The 16,543-nt window shown below is 38.9% G+C and overlaps 1 protein-coding gene across 3 annotated transcripts in view; it reads right to left on the minus strand.

Moving 5' to 3' along the window:
- ZNF512 (zinc finger protein 512) overlaps positions 1-16,244 on the minus strand; it is a 29,804-nt gene extending 13,560 nt beyond the window's left edge. Inside the window, exons 1-9 of one of the 3 annotated variants that reach the window (XM_040224362.1) lie at positions 16,101-16,244; positions 15,514-15,572; positions 6,911-7,095; positions 5,230-5,325; positions 4,855-4,938; positions 4,074-4,198; positions 3,482-3,568; positions 2,481-2,579; positions 1,726-1,893 (exon numbers count right to left, since the gene is read on the minus strand). In XM_040224362.1, the coding sequence (XP_040080296.1) occupies positions 1,726-1,893; positions 2,481-2,579; positions 3,482-3,568; positions 4,074-4,198; positions 4,855-4,938; positions 5,230-5,325; positions 6,911-7,095; positions 15,514-15,572; positions 16,101-16,130 (933 nt within the window). In that variant the 5' untranslated portion in view covers positions 16,131-16,244. Of the gene's footprint in view, positions 1-1,725; positions 1,894-2,480; positions 2,580-3,481; positions 3,569-4,073; positions 4,199-4,854; positions 4,939-5,229; positions 5,326-6,910; positions 7,099-15,513; positions 15,573-16,100 lie in introns of all 3 variants that reach the window. The other 2 variants (XM_040224361.1, XM_040224363.1) reach the window with 2 other exon arrangements.
- Positions 16,245-16,543: the final 299 nt, after the last annotated feature.

Consider the following 16,543-nt stretch of genomic DNA (forward strand, 5'->3'; position numbering starts at 1 on the left):
CTAAGACCAGAAGAAAATATTTGTAAAACATGTATCTGCTTAGACTTGTGTCCAGAATATATTTTTAAAAATTCAAAATATATTTAAAACTTAATAAAAGTGAAAGTTGCTTAACTGTGTCCGACTCTTTGCGACCCCATGGACTATACAGTCCATGGAATTCTCCAGGCCAGAATACTGGAGTGGGTAGCCATTCCCTTCTCCAAGGGATCTTCCCACCCCAGGGATTGAACCCAGGTCTCACACATTGCAGGCAGATTCTTTACCAGGTGAGCCACAAGGGAAGCCCAAGAATACTGGAGTGGGTAGCCTATCCCTTCTCCAGCACATCTTCCCGACCCAGGAATCGAACTGGGGTCGCTTGCATTGCAGGTGGATTCTTTACCAACTGAGCTATCAGGGAAGCCAGGCAAGAATACTGGAGTGGATCGCCATGCCCTCCTCTAGGGGATCTTCCCAACGCAGGTATCAAACCCAGGATTCCCACATTGCAGGTGGATTCTTTACCTTCTGAGCCACCAGGGAAGCCCTAAAACTTATTAGTAAAACAACAAATACTCCAACAATAAAATGAACAAAGGATTTCAATAGACTCTTCACTAAAGAAGAAACTTCACTAAAGACTGATATTGCCAATAAGCACATGAAAGACAGTCAACAATCACTAGTCATTAGGGAAGTGCAAATTTAAAACAGCAGTAAAATACCACTATATACCTGTTAGAATGGATTTCAAAAATGAACCTGACAATAATAGCCAAGAGTTGATAAACATGCAAAGCAACTAAAATTCTCATATGCTGCTGGTGAGAAAATGGCTCAGCTGCTTTGGAAAAGTTTGGCCGTTTCTTATAAAGGTAAACATACATTTATCATATGACCTAGCAATCCCATTCCTAAGGTTTTATTTACCCAAGAGAAATTAAAACTTATTTTCATACAAAAACCTTTATGTAAATATTTACAGCAGCTTATTCCTAATTGCCAAAAACTAGAAAAAACTCAAATGTTCTTCAACTGGTGAATGGATAAACAACTTGTGAAACATCCTAGACAGAATGGAATCCTAGACAGAAACAAAAAGGAATAAACTAATGATACATGTAAGACATGGACAAGTTTCAAACGTATTATGCTTAGGGGAAGAAGTCAGACTCAAAAAGGTATATACTGTACAACCTCATTTATATAACATTCCAAAAAAAGCAAAACTATATGGACATGAAATGTATCAGTGGTCAGCCAGCTGAGAGTGGGAAGAACAACTGACTACAAAACTCTTATAATGTACACTAAAAAGGATGAGTATTAATGACCATATCTAAACTATACCTTGAAACTTAGTGCTAAAAAGAAACATGAGGTAGGGGAGCCTAGAAATGTAAAGAGGAAAAGAAAAAGTCAGGACAAGAAAACTGGAATAGAGGGACTGAACCAGCTGGACAGAGTCCCATCAAATTTCTAGCTAAGGGAGAATGCCTTATGCTTTAAAAATATAGTTGAGTTTACTTCGACCCAGACTATACAATAAACTTTGATTTCTCTAACCTAATAGTGATCAAACAGCAGAAAGAAGAGCACAAGAAACAAGGAAAAAGAGAACAAACACATTCAGAATAAAAGGAACTACAAATGAAGAACCAAGGACGTAAGGAAGATGTAGCAGCAAAGCAGTCACCACAGAATAGACCCCTAAACAGGGCCTGGAAAGTAATCAGTACTCACAGGACCATGCTCTGACCTCAGGTGATACGCAAGTCCAGCCTTCGATCTATATGGTTTTCCACAGTGGTGACATTTCAGGGTCATCTTCTCCAGCTCAGCAGCCCCTTTGCCACATTTTCTCACATGGTACAGATATCCCATGATACTGGTGAAGCTACTAGAGCAACTCTGAACACAGGAGAAAGGCCTATATTTTAATCTTACATATTTTGATATGACCTCTAATTTCTAAAGAGCCATATCACACAACTAGACCCTCTGATATTACTACACCCTCTCCAACATTTCTCATCAGCACAACCCTTCCTTTTCCCTGGCCCAACTGCAATCCTTTCTACCACCAAGCATGAAATTCAACCAATTTAGTAAGCATTCAACAAACTACAACTGTATACCTCCTCTGTGTCAGAGCTTCCTCCTTGATCTATGATCGAACTCCATCCCAATACCAAATACCCAGCAATATCAAAGTTTCTCACATGAGGTTACTAGGATCCTCTTTATCACACAAAAGAAAGGATGACAAAGAAACTCCTTCAAACAAAAGGAAAAGGGAGACACACACATTTCTGGAGATGAGAAAGAAAATAAAAACTATTAATGAGTTCAGGAGATCTTGAAAATCAGAAGTCACTCTATGCTGGAAGATGACACAAAACCAGGTCTGTAAGGGAGGAGGAGACATGGGAGCAAGTAACAGAAAGACACTGACCTGAGGCTCCAGGTAGATGGAGTTGCTGTCTTTGGGCTCTTACCTCACGCATGCATCTCAGCTTTCCCAGTCTCTTGAGAACTGTTCGGAGACGTTCCCTCTCACTTGGCTCATCTATTTCATCTCCAGCCTTTAAAATGGGCTAGAAAACAAGAGAAACAAACAGGCAGATGGTTCACAGAAAGAAATTCCATGAGAAGAATCAAGGACTGGACTAGAACCTAAGCTGATGATCACGAAATCTAAGTTATCTGACTCCTGGCTTTCTTCATCTTCTCCTAAACAGTAAAGTGAATGTAAAGGAACTAAGAGTTCAAAGCCTCTATCTCCCAGGATATGAACCTTTGGGCTAACCTAATATTAAAAAGCAGAGACATTACTTTGCCAACAAAGGTCCGTCTAATCAAGGCTATGGTTTTTCCAGTGGTCATGTATGGATGTGAGAGTTGGACTGTGAAGAAAGCTGAGTGCCGAAGATTTGATGCTTTTGAACTGTCATGTTGGAGAAGACTTTTGAGAGTCCCTTGGACTGCAAGGAGATCCAACCAGTCCATTCTGAAGGAGATCAGCCCTGGGTGTTCTTTGGAAGGAATGATGCTAAAGCTGAAACTCCAGTACTTTGGCCACCTCATGTGAAGAGTTGACTCATTGGAAAAGACCCTGATGCTGGGAGGGGTTGGGGGCAGGAGGAGAAGGGGACGACAGAGGATGAGATGGCTGGATGGCATCACCAACTCAATGGACATGAGTTTGAGTGAACTCCGCGAGTTGGTGATGGACAGGGAGGCCTGGCGTGCTGCAATTCATGGGGTCGCAAAGAGTCAGACACGACTGAGCGACTGAACTGAACTGAAACACACAAATACCTCAAATACTTCCATATCCACATTTCATTGTGTGTAACTCTTCTATCCAAAGGATCTCTTCTTCCTTACACCCCTATGAAGTCCCAGAGCTTTAGCCATCTCCACTGGGGTATCTACACTCATCCAAGTAAAGACATCCAAATATCACATGTTCATGAAGGACAGAAGACACTCTTACCAAGCTATTATGATTTGCCATGACGTGATACTTCATCCCTGCTAGTGAACGAAGCTGTTTCCCACAATGATGACAAGTAAACATTTCCTACAAGGGAAAAATGCTGCTCAGTGCCAAACTGGTCAACAAAGAAACAGAATGTCACAAAGTCCTATGCAAATGCTCTCACCTGTATCTTCATTTCCCAAATTATACAATAATGAATCTCCAAATCCCCCAAATTCACTGTCATGTCCTCAAGTTCAAAAAGGTAATGGCTACACATTTTTAAAATAATAAGAACTACCATTTACTGAGTACCAGTATTTGTCAAGAAATGGTACAGGCACCTAGCATGAAGTACTTCTTTTATGACTTACACAGGTAGTAATAATTGTTACTTTATAAATGTGAAAACTGAGGTCCACAAATGAAAAGCTAAATGACCCAACAAGTAAGTGGCTGAATGATGATTCAAACCAAAGTCTGTCAGACTCTTTATGACACAATGCTGCCTCTTCTCCACAATAATCAGCATATCCAACACAGTGCCAGAGGTTTCAAGTTTGGGTAAAAATTCATAAGAGTTATGAAATGCCACAAATTATCTAACCTGTTTGCAGTTTTCCATGTGTTTCTTTAAGCCCTCTATGGTCTTTCTCCCCACTGCCTGGCAGGTAGGACAGGAGACACTGCCTTTATCCACAATTTCTAAGTACCACTGCTCCTCTAAACTGCCTACAAAGGAGAGAAAGGAACACTTATAATTCACGGTATTCTCCAGAAACAAAAAGCATAATCTCAGACTTTAGGAAAAGGATCATAAAGTGGCTCTTTCTCTTCCTGGGGGAAAGACTCTTGCTGTATATAACTTCTAGAAATAATTTTTTTCAGACAGTGAAGTTTCTGACACTCCTACTCAATTCCCATGACAAAAAACCATCCAAGAACCACTCCCAAGCCCAGGGGCTTATAGAAATGGACAATAATTTTTTTCCCAGTTTTACTGACCTATAAGTGACAATGAGTAACATTTTTCATAGCAGTATGTAAGAATGGGATATGTAACTGAGATATGTAACAACCAGTTTGCTAAGTGTTCATATGTGCCAGAGATTGGTGAATGTTTTTTATCCCGTTTAATTTTCACAACAATTCTGACTGCTTTATTATTCCTATTTAGAGACAAGGAAACTGAAGTTTGCAGAAATTGAGAGGCAGGTCAAAGAATTAACGAAGAGCCAAAACTTGAACGAACATGACTTATCTTCAAACCTATGTCCTTAGTAAGTGCTTCCTAAAGAAATGCTTTGGTACATCATTCCTTTACCAACAGCAACAACAAAAAAGACAGAAGGAGAGAACCAGATGTCACAAAGCTTCCAAAAGCATACCTGCTGCATAAGCTGGTGGTTCCTTCCGAATACGGCGAGTCTGGGCTTTGGGATTAGGCTGAGCTTTAGGCCGCTGCTTCCTCCCTGATGCAAAACAGAAACTTGAAGCCTGATACATCACCTCTGCTGATCCTGCGCTACCACCAAAATCTCTTCCCTCCTCAACACGCTGTGCCCCACTCCCTCAACCAACTGACTCCCTTAAGTCAAGCGAGAAGAAAAGGGTAAAAAATAAGGCAAGTTGGAGGCCATTCCTTGCCAAAAAATTCAAGGGGCTCAAAAGTGCTTAAGGGCCAAAACCTAAGGTTCCTTTCACCTTCAAAGAACAAAACCTAGGCACCCTGGGAAAAAGAATTAGCAAAGTTACTCCCTTACCATAAAGCTTATGCTTCTTCTGAGGAAATTCTCGATAGTCTTCATCTTCTTCCTGCCTGGGTTTCCTTTTTCCTTTGGTTGACACTCCACCTGACCCTGAAATAACACAAGAAAACAAACCAAAATCTTAGTATGGTTTATATGTGAACATCTGGGCCTGCCTCTAAATCATCAATCACAAGATCATGAAAAGAAAAAGATCATCAGCGAGCGAGGCCTCAAGAAGTGTTGATAAGTTTTTTAGGGAAGTTGATGTAACTTTCCATTAATTGACTCAACCTCCCCTTTTCCTCTGTACTGTTCTCCATTTCAAGTGATTCATTGTTCCCTATGAATAATAAGGTCCTTTAGGCAGTGTGATTTGTCTGATCCTGATTTGAGGCTAACTGTCCAAGACAAAGGGCTCCTAAGAACCCTTCAGACTATAACCACTAAGAAAATTCTACTTAGAATAGCCCTTTCACCACCAGCCCCTAAACCTTCAACAGAGGATCAAACTAGAACAATGGAAAAAAAAGTTCAATTCATATGAAAAGGAAAGGTGATACCAGTATAGCCTAGAGAAATAAGATCTGCAGACTTTCACTCGGAAACATAGAGGAACAGTTCATGAAACTAATAGTATGTGACAGCCTAACACCTTAAAAAATGCCAAAGGAGTTCCCTGGCTGTCCAGTGGTTAGGACTCAGTGCTTTCACTGCTGGGTCCCGGGAACTAAGATCCCACAAGCTGCAGAGCACCGTCAAAAAAAAATTCAATCACTAATAAGAAACATATATGTGGTACTTAATACTTTAAAAGTCATTTACAAAAGCTACCTCAACACTGTTGGGCATACACACAGAGGAAACCAGAATTGAAAGAAACACATGTACCCCAATGTTCATCGCAGCACTGTTTATAATAGCCAGGACATGGAAACAACCTAGATGTCCATCAGTAGATGAATGGATAAGAAAGCTGTGGTACATATACACAATGGAGTATTACTCAGCCATTAAAAAGAATACATTTGAATCAGTTCTGATGAGATGGATGAAACTGGAGCCGATTATACAGAGTGAAGTGAGCCAGAAAGAAAAACACCAATACAGTATACTAACACATATATATGGAATTTAGGAAGATGGCAATGATGACCCTGTATGCAGGACAGCAAAAGAGACACAGATGTGTATAGCGGACTTTTGGACTCAGAGGGAGAGGGAGAGGGTGTGATGATTTGGGAGAATGGCATTGAAACATGTATAATAACATGTAAGAATCGAAATGCCAGTCTATGTCTGATGCAGGATATGACACGCTTGGGGCTGACGCGCGGGGATGACCCAGAGAGATGTTGTGGGGACGGGGGTGGGAGGGGGGTTCATGTTTGGGAACGCATGTACACCTGTGGTGGATTCATGTCAATCTATGCCAAAACCAATACAGAATTGTAAAGTAAAAATTAAAAATAAATAAATAAATTAAAAAAAAAAAAAAAGAAAAAAAAAATACTGGAGAAAGAAAAAGCAACCCACTCCAGTATTCCTGCCTGGGAAATCCCATGGACAGAGGAGCCCGGTCTACAATCCATAGGGTTGCAGAGTCAGACACAACTTAGCGGATAAACCACCACCTCAAAAGATAAGTAGAGAGTTCTCTGTCTTCGAAATAAGAATAAGATAATAATACTGATACCTTCTACATGGGAAGCAGCAGCTGACTTGATCCTTCTCATTTTCATCCAGTAGGTAGATTTTCGGAAAGATGCTGGAAAATCACTCACTGGTTCACATGAAGAAGCAGATGATGAGCCGCTTAAGGAGTCATCATGAGGGATAGTGTACTGGAAACTATTATCCTTTATGGAGCATTGGGTCCTGCTACTAACATGACACAAAGAGAAATACCACAAAGGAGGGTCTGGGATAAAGTTCCTATTAAGTATATTATATCCTAAGAAGATAACCAAGTTGGTTACCTGTGTAAAAAAACTAAGAAGCCTGATAATAAAAACAATTTAGATTGTAATTTTCTAACAATTAAAATAGTTGGTCTGATACAATACATACAATTGTTATTATACTTTGCTGTAATCAGAAAGAATAAGCACTCTCCATAAATGATCACTTTATAGCCAAAGTAGGTATTCTTTCCTAAATTCACCAAAGAAAAAAAAGTAGTTAAAGTAACAGGGTGTTTCATGACCCTTCAGAAGATCCCCTGATCTATAGGAAGGTATATCCAGGCTTCTCTATTTCTCTGGCAGAGGGACAGTAACCAAATAGTACCCCTGAGAATAAAGAAGGAAAAGAACAGTTTGTAGGCTCTAGTCTGATTCATCTTCCTTTTCCCTTAGCCTCGGCCCTAAACCTTGATGTCAGGGCACCCTGTCTTAAGCAACATGATACTTAGATTTCATAGCTAAAGGAAGGGTGCTATCTTACCTGAGTTACACCGGCCAGAAATCTGGTATATAGCTAGATCCAAATTTCTAAATCTAAGACCAGTAACTTATGTAGTTAACAAACATTACTGAGTAGCAACACAGTATCTTCTAGGTGGTTCAAAGTGTGGTAGAGTAGCAGTTCTCAAACTTTCGTCCAGGATCTCTGATACACCCCCTTTCCAACCGTGTGAGACGTGCCTTAGATTTATGGTAAAGGCCACTCTGGATGCTGTATGAAAAAATGACCCACAGAGGACGAGTGAATGAAAAGAGAAGAGTTGGCAGTTTGTTGGAACAGTATGGGTAAGAGATGACAAAAGCTTAAGCTTGAACTTGAACTAAAGTTTTGCAGTAGAGATGACAAACCAACAAACTCAAGACAATACTTTAGAGGTAGAGTTGGTAAGAATTACACATAGAGGTCTGTGGTAACAGGGAGTTAGAAGCAACACTGGTGATCACTCTTAGGGGAAAAAAAAGTAAAACGTGATACACGCTTACTACAGAATACTATGTAGTTGTTAAAAGCAATAAACTATCTCTACACATCTACGAACATAACTAAAAAGCATACTGTGGAATGAAAAAAAGAAACAGAACAAGATCTACAGTACAATGTCAATTCAGTAAATTAACAAATACACAAATAGCACTAGCTATTTTACAAGGACTCAACTATTTAAGGACAAATAACAAACTTGTTAGTACGGCTGTCTCTGGGAGGAACGGGACAGACATGGGAACTGGAAAAACAGAAAAATAACAGGGGCTTACAATATCAGTATGTTACCAAAAGGGAAAAATGATTCTCAGCTCTCTGTACATGAGGTCCAATATTACAGCTTTAATATAGAAATGTTCCACTTTTGCATGGTGGCATATGCCCACTATAGCCCATTCCTCCTGCTGATTACAACTAAAAACTCTGGACCTCAAAAAGTATACAAAAGCAGGTGGATTGTGCAGGAGAGTTAAAACTGGTAGAAGTGAGTTACACAGGTATGCTTTCTAGGTATGCTTTCTAGTTTTTTTTCCCCTCTCACAAGTGGCTTTGCAATATGATGGGCTCCACCTGCAGACCGGCATGGACAGCTTAAATTCCAGTAGAAACTTTTTGGTCTTAGAATCCATGAAAAGGAGTCTCTATACACTAGAGAATGTGAGTGAATCACGGAGTAAAGGCCGGCAAAGAAGGTAATCTCATAATTCTGTGTACAAATCCACACAAATCACTGCTTAACCTGAGCTATGTATGTATGGAACATAGTCAAACCAGCTTAGAAAAGGCTTTGAAAAATGTAATAAGATTTGAACAAAGCACACAAGTCTCAGACAAACCCCTGAGTTATCAGTGTGAAACAGATCCAAACCAATGTATTAAAAGATTGGAAAACTGAAAACAGGATTTGAAAAACCTGAAAAAAGTCTAAAACTAACCCCTAAGCTCTAAACCATCATAAAAAAGACTCAAAGAAAGGAACTAAGACTGAACCAATGCCTTCAGAAGCAGGACAGAATTTACAGTCTGAACCTAAACAGAAATAAAAACAGCAACAATCCCCAGAGGATTCTAAAAAGACCCACAGTCTACACAAATAACATTCACAATCTTGAGAATAAAAATCCAAAATTATGCAGCATACAAAGAACCCGTAAAATGCAAGCAATTCTTAAAGGACAGATGATAAACAGATGTCAGTTCCATGACGATGCAGATGATGGAACTATCCAAGTCTTTAAAGCAGCTATTATAACTACACTTCATGAAAGGAAAACACACTTGAAATAAAGGAAAATGCAGGAATTATCAGCAGAAAAATAAAAATCATAAAAAAGAACCAAATGAAGTTTAAGAACTGAAAAATAACAAATAAAATTAAAAACTCACTGGATGGACTAGTAACAAAAGGGAGATGACAGAGGAAAGAATCTATGAACTTAAGAAAGATCAGGAGAAATTATCCAATCTGAAGAACAAAGAGGGAAAAAGACTGAAGAACAGTCCACAGAGCCTCAACAGCCTGTGGATCAATATCAAAAGATCTAACCTAGATATAGTTGGAATCACAGAAGAAGAAAGAGAGACTAAGAAAAAATATTTTTTAAAAGGTAATGGTGGAAAAATCCCCCAAGCTTAATGAAAGACTTAAAATTTACAGATTCAAGGAGCTGTAAATCAAACACTCAATAGGATAAATTCAAAGAAAAATACACCTAGATATATCTTAATGAAACTGTTTAAAACTGAAGATTAAAATAATCCAGAAAGCAGCTAGAAAAAAAATGACATATTACAGAGAACAATGATTCAAATGATGATTTTCTCAACAGAAACCAAGGACAGAAGACAGCACATCATCTTTAAGATCCTGAGAGAAAAGATTTATCAACCTGAAATTCCGTATTCAATGAAAAATACCCTTAAGATGAAGAAAAACTAAGAAAATCTGTCACCAGCAGAACTGCTCTGTGAAAAACACAAAGGGAAATAATTTCAAGGAAATAATTTCAAGGAAAAAATGACACTAGATGGAAATTTGGATTTTTAATACTGAAGAAAGAGTAAGAGAAATGGTAAATAGGTGGATAAATATTAAAAACTGTTTGAAGCAAAATTTTAACATTATCTAGTAAGGTAAATGTAGATGTAACATATACAACAGCTATAATTTAATAGTCAGCAATAGGCAGTTAAAGGAAATCTATATGGTTGTAAGGCTTCTACATTTAAGCAAAGTGGTTGGATATTAACTTTAAGTAGATGATGAAACGATAGATATGTATATTGTAATTCTGAAACCAACCATTACCAAATCTCTCCCCCACCAAAAAAAAGGAGGGGGGAGTAAAAATAAAATAAAATAAAGTGGAACACTAAACATTTAAATAATCCAAAAGAAGGTACACAGGAATAAAAAAACAAGGTAGAGAGAATAAATGGCAAACTTAAATCCAATCATGTCAATAATTAATTTAAATGTTTATGGCCTAATTACTCCAGGTGAAAGTCAGACAATGAGAGAGTAAATTAAAAAGTATTTTAATATAGGCTGTCCACAAGAGGCACACTTTAAATATAAACGACATATGTGAATTGGAAGTAAAAGTATGAAACAACTATACTATGCCATCAGCAAACATAGTAAGGCTGGAGTACCTATTTTACTATCCGATAAAACAGACTTCAAGACAAAGAGTACTACCAGAGATAAAAAGAAACACTTCATAATAAAAATAACATCAGGAAGAGATAATTACTCATGGTACATGTCTAACAACAGAGGCTCAGAGTAAACAAAATAAAACTGACAGAAGAAAAGCAGAGAATTCTACAAATCTTAGCCACCTGATGAGAAGAAATGACTCCTTTGAAAAGATCCTGATGCTGGGAAAGATTGAGGGCAGGAGGAGAAGGGGATGACAGAGGATGAGATGGTTGGATGGCATCACCAACTCAATGGACATGAGTTTGAGTAAACTCCGGGAGTTGGTGATGGAAAGGGAGGCCTGGCGTGCTGCATTCCGTGGGGTCACAAAGAGTCTGACACAAATGAGGAACTGAACTGATTTGCAGATTTTTTTAACAGATTTTTCGCTGTTTGTTTACAAAGACAATCTGTCCAACTGTGGTCGACCCCAGAGACGGCACCCCACCAGGTCCCTCGTCCCTGGGATTCTCCAGGCAAGAACACTGGAGTGGGTTGCCATTTCCTTCTCCAGTGCATGACAGTGAAAAATGAAAGTGAAGTCGCTCAGTCCTGTCCGACTCTTAGCGACCCCATGGACTGCAGCCTACCAGGCTCCTCCGTCCATAGGATTTTCCAGGCCAAGAGTACTGGAGTGGGTTGCCATTGCCTTCTCCGTCGTAGCTGCTAGCAACAAGCAACTAGAAAATGGACTTATAAAAAATAACAGCATTGACAATAACAAAAAACACAGGAATCTAAGAACAAATCTAGGAACCTAAAAACAAATCTAACAAAAGCCATCCAAGACCAACAGAATATTGTCAAGTAATTAGCTTCCAATTAAAATTTTTTAAAAAGCCATCAAGACTTTTACAATGAACACTACAACACAATGGTAAGAAAAAATGAAAACCAAAACAAATGGAAAATATGCTCATAAATCAGAAAATGCAACATTGTTAAAAATGGCAATTCTCCCTAAATCTACCTACAGACTCAATATATGTACCAATCAATACTCCAGCATACTTCCTTTTTTATTTTTATTTTAGCTTCTTTTTATAGATATGACAAACTGTAGAATTTATATTAAAAAGCAAAGAAAATATAACAGCTGAAACAATGTTGAAAAAACAAGAAAGTACATGACAACTGATTTCAAGATTTACTTTAAGGCTACAGTATCAAGACAGTTCAGTATTAGCAAAAAGACATATACATCAATGGAAAAGGATAACAGGAGTTCAGAAACAGACCCACACTATGTATGTTGTTGTTTAGTCACTTGGTTGTGTCCGGCTCTTTTTGTGACCCCATGGACTGTAGCCCATGAGGCTACTCTGTCCATGGTGTTTTACAGGCAAGAATACTGTAATGGGTTGCCATTTCCTTCTCCAGGGGATTTTCCTGACTTAGGGACGGAATTCACGTCTCCTGCATTGGCAAGTAGATTCTTTACCACTGAGCCACCAAGGAAAACCATACCTATGTACATTCAACTGATTCTGGACAAAGGTGCAAAGGGAATTGAATAGGGAAAGGAAAATCTTTTCAACAACTAGATATACAAAAAATTAATATTGATCTTTATAGCACACCATGCATAAAAATTAACTCTAAATGAGCCATAGATCTGAATGCAAAACCTATAAAACACCTGGAAGAAAACACAGGAAAAAAATCTTTGCAATTAGAGGTGGCAAAGTTTCCTTAAATAAAACACAAAAAGCACAAAACATAAAAGGAAAGAATGACAAAATTCTTTTATTTTTAATGATAAATTTAAAACTTTTGCTCTTCAAAAGATACCATTAGGAAAATGAAATGCAAACCACTGCCTTGAAGAAATAGTCAAGATATATGTAACAAAGGAACTGTATTCAAAAAAAAATTTTTTTAATTAAATAGTACAATAGTGAGATGAAACTTTTTTTTTTGGTGGCAAAAGACATGAACACACATTTGACAAAAGAAGATATATGAATGACCAATAAAACACATAATCATGTTTTATATCATTATTCATCAGGAAAATGCTAATTAAAACCAAAATGAAACACCACTATACACCATTAAAGTTGCTAAAATTAGAGACTTATTTTCATACCCTGCTGGTAGGAATGTAAAATCATACCACCAACTTGCAAAATAATTTCTCAAAAAGTTAAACATACTCCTGACATATGAGCTAATCAACCTAAGATGGTAAATACCATCTTAATAAATATATATTGTGTTAAGTATTTATCAAGAGAACAAAACTATTTTTCCACACAGAGACTTGCACATAATGTTCACGGCAGTCTTATTCTAACACCCCCACACTGAAAATAATGCAAACATCTCTCAGGTAGATGGCTAAACAAATTATGGTATATCCATAAAGCAATTCTTTTTAGCAATAAAAACTATTTTTCACTCAAAATCATTATTCTGAGTGAAAAAAATCATGCAAAAAGAGGACATAGTGTCTGATTTCATTTATGTAAAATCCTACATGCAAACCACTGTACAGTGACAGAAAACAGGTCAGTGGGTGTCTGGCAACAGGAGTGGAGGGAGGAATGAATTGCAAAGGGACATGAGAAAACTTATGGGAGGCAGGGAAACTTATCTTGATTGTGGTGACAGTTTCATGGGTACTTACATTATGTCAAAGCTGAAGGTATGGTATACTTTCAATATATGCAGTCAACTGCAGTTCAATTATACCTCAGTGAAGGTATAAAAAATTTTAATAGGAATAGGCAGTCCTCTAGGGCCAAAACCCACCATACCAAACAATGGGAATAATCTCTACCAGAAAGACTTGATAGTATCAACAGGCTATAAAGAGTCAAGTCCCATATGACTCCTCTTAGAAACATCCTCATAGGAATTTCTATACTGTCAGTGTTGGACTCAGACATACCCAGTTCCCTGCTCATGAATAAGCATGAATATAGTGAAAAATCAATAGTTTATATGTCAGCGTGATTAACACCTTGAGGATTAAGTCAATGTGGATAGGGAATTCTCTCTCCAGGTCTCTTATTTTTAAAGCACTCAACAAAAACAATTCTCAAGTATTTTTCAGTACCTATCAACTCAGGGTTTATTTATTTTTTATTATTTATTAAAAACCAGATTAATATCAAACTTTTTCCTGGGGCTTCTGTGGTGGCTCAGTCGGTAAACAATCTGTCTACAATGCAGGAGACCTAAGTTTGATCCCTGGGTTGGAAAGATCCCCTAGAGAAGGAAATAGGAACCCAGCCCAGTCCTGTGTTCTTGCATGAAGAATTCCATGGACAGAGGAGTCTGGTGGGCTACTGTCCATGGGGTCTCAAAGAGTCGAACACAACTGAGTGACTTTCACTCACTCATTCACTCACTTTCTTTCCATAAATATGACAAGAAAAAGCTTTTGGCTCCAACAATGGCTATCATAATGGTAGTGATTTTAAAATAATTTGTTGTTTAATCTTGGCTTTTTATCACGAAAATGAAAAGTTTAACCTATTTCCAACTCCTTTCTGATCTACCAAGAATTTTTAAGAGCCCCTAGTTCATTCTCTAGATGAAAACAGTTATATTTTATTAGAAAAATATTTTAAGTTCATCTCAGTATCATCTCAGCCTTTTTTTATTCTACCCAAACCTTACACACTGATCTTTCCCACATTTTCATCCTTTACTCTTCTAGTCTCAATTCTCACCAGTAATTCTCAAACTTCACAATATCCTAGGCCAGTTAAAAATAGGGATTCTGATGCCCAATGATTCTGATTATCAATGGATGAGAGGCCATTAATCTTTACATTTCCTAACAATTACCCATTTGCTATTCCATTAAAACCTTTTACAAATTCACATTGTTATTTCTTCTGAAAAACCAACAAAAAAATCCTTTTCCTTACGGTTAAATCCATTATTCCTTGACTTGAAAGTCTGTTTAGGAGTGATTTGCTCCGGCAACCCTTCCCTTCCAAACATCACTCCCCTTCCCAAAGGATATATACAATTCTTGAAATAAACACATTTCATTACATAGTACTGTGTTGATCTCCTTGTGTTTTTCAGGTCTGTATATCTAACCTATCACACAACTGGCACAAAGCAGATATTTAATAAATGTTACATGAAGGAATTAATCCTTTCTGAGTATCTCCTGAACAAGAATTTTTTTTGTATTAACGAATATGGAAAAGGTTAGCACATTCAGTATACAATATAACAAACCAGCCTTGAAGCCAAGTAGTTTGAAAATATAAGTACTTATTCATTTTCATCAGTCCTTCCCAAGTTCATCAATGTATTCATGAGTACATATATGACCTCTAAAGAAATGCAAGGCTACAGAGTCACACATTCCATTTTTATTATAATCCGTACTTTTTTTTTGCAAGGGACGTTTTCCTCCCCCACACCAAGATTAGAACTGCACTGTCTAATCAGATGGCCACTAGCCACAGGTGGCTATTTAAATTTAAGTTAATCAACATACAATTTAAAATTCAGTTCCTCACTGCTACTAGCCACATTTCCAGCGCTCAAAAATGATACGTGGCTAGTGGCTATCATACTTGACAGTGTAGATACAGAATATTTTTATCATCACAGGAAGTTCTATTGGACAACGCTGGCGATACAATTATAAATGGACTGCAGAAAACCTCACTTACTTCTTAGCTCCCACGATCCTCGTGCTCCTCTGCTGCTTAAAGGGTGTGGGTCCCGGGGTCTAGCAAATGGTAAGCACATGAATGAGTGTATGCTAAGGACCTCTGAAACTTGACCACAAAAAGATGAATCCCCCTGCGCCAAGAACTGAAGCTCTCCCGTGGCTACTACTGCAAACCGAAAAAGGCAAGACTTTTTAGGAAAAGTGCGCTGCCCTACCTACGGGGTCAAGGCAGGTGACAACACCAGAGCCTTCATCTCTTCCATTCTCAAAGCCCTGGTCCAAGAAAGACTCTACACGCTCTACACGGGAGGCGGAAAGACAGGACAAAGGATATGGGAGACATTGGGGATGTAAAAGGAATAGACACTAACGGTAATCTGAGAAACTTAGTCCAAGGTGGGGTTGGGAACGGGCAGCAGAAAGTGGGGGGGAAATACGGGGGCTCATAGATCTGACCTAGAAGGGTGGGGCCTACGCCGAGCTCTGAGAAAACCGACTCTGAGCAGGGGACAAAAGCGAGGCACCGCGTGTGGCGCGCTCGACAGCGCTACCCCTAAAGCGTAACGGTCAAACCGAGAAACTCACAGCGGGCACTGCACCGAGTCTGGAAGACATCACTCCCTCTCCACGCCTAACAAATTCACCCAAGGGCTCCGGCCAGACCAACGCCACTTCCGCTCTCCTCTCCGCTCCCGGATGTGGAGTCGGGTCCGCGAGCCCGGTGGTGAACATCTACTTCCGCCTAGCAGCTTCCGAGGGGGCTGCGGCAGGGGGGAGTCACGTGACTAGCCCCCCTTTCCTCTGAGACCCCGCCCCGGCAGTGCGCGGTGGGACCCGGGAAACTGGGGGTGGGGTTTGGAGCGTCAACTTTGGCCTGAGATCCCCTCCCTTTCGTTCCCTCGTTTTGCACAACCTCTGCCCTCCCGGCGCCCCCAGGCTCCACCCCGCGAGAAAAGTGGTCTTTCTTAATGCACAGGAAGGTCAATTATTGCCCTTTATTTATCTTAGGGAAATGACAGACCCATTCC

The sequence above is a fragment of the Oryx dammah genome, unplaced genomic scaffold (assembly GCF_014754425.2).
Source record: "Oryx dammah isolate SB20612 unplaced genomic scaffold, SCBI_Odam_1.1 HiC_scaffold_25, whole genome shotgun sequence".
In the NCBI taxonomy this organism is placed as follows: domain Eukaryota; kingdom Metazoa; phylum Chordata; class Mammalia; order Artiodactyla; family Bovidae; genus Oryx; species Oryx dammah.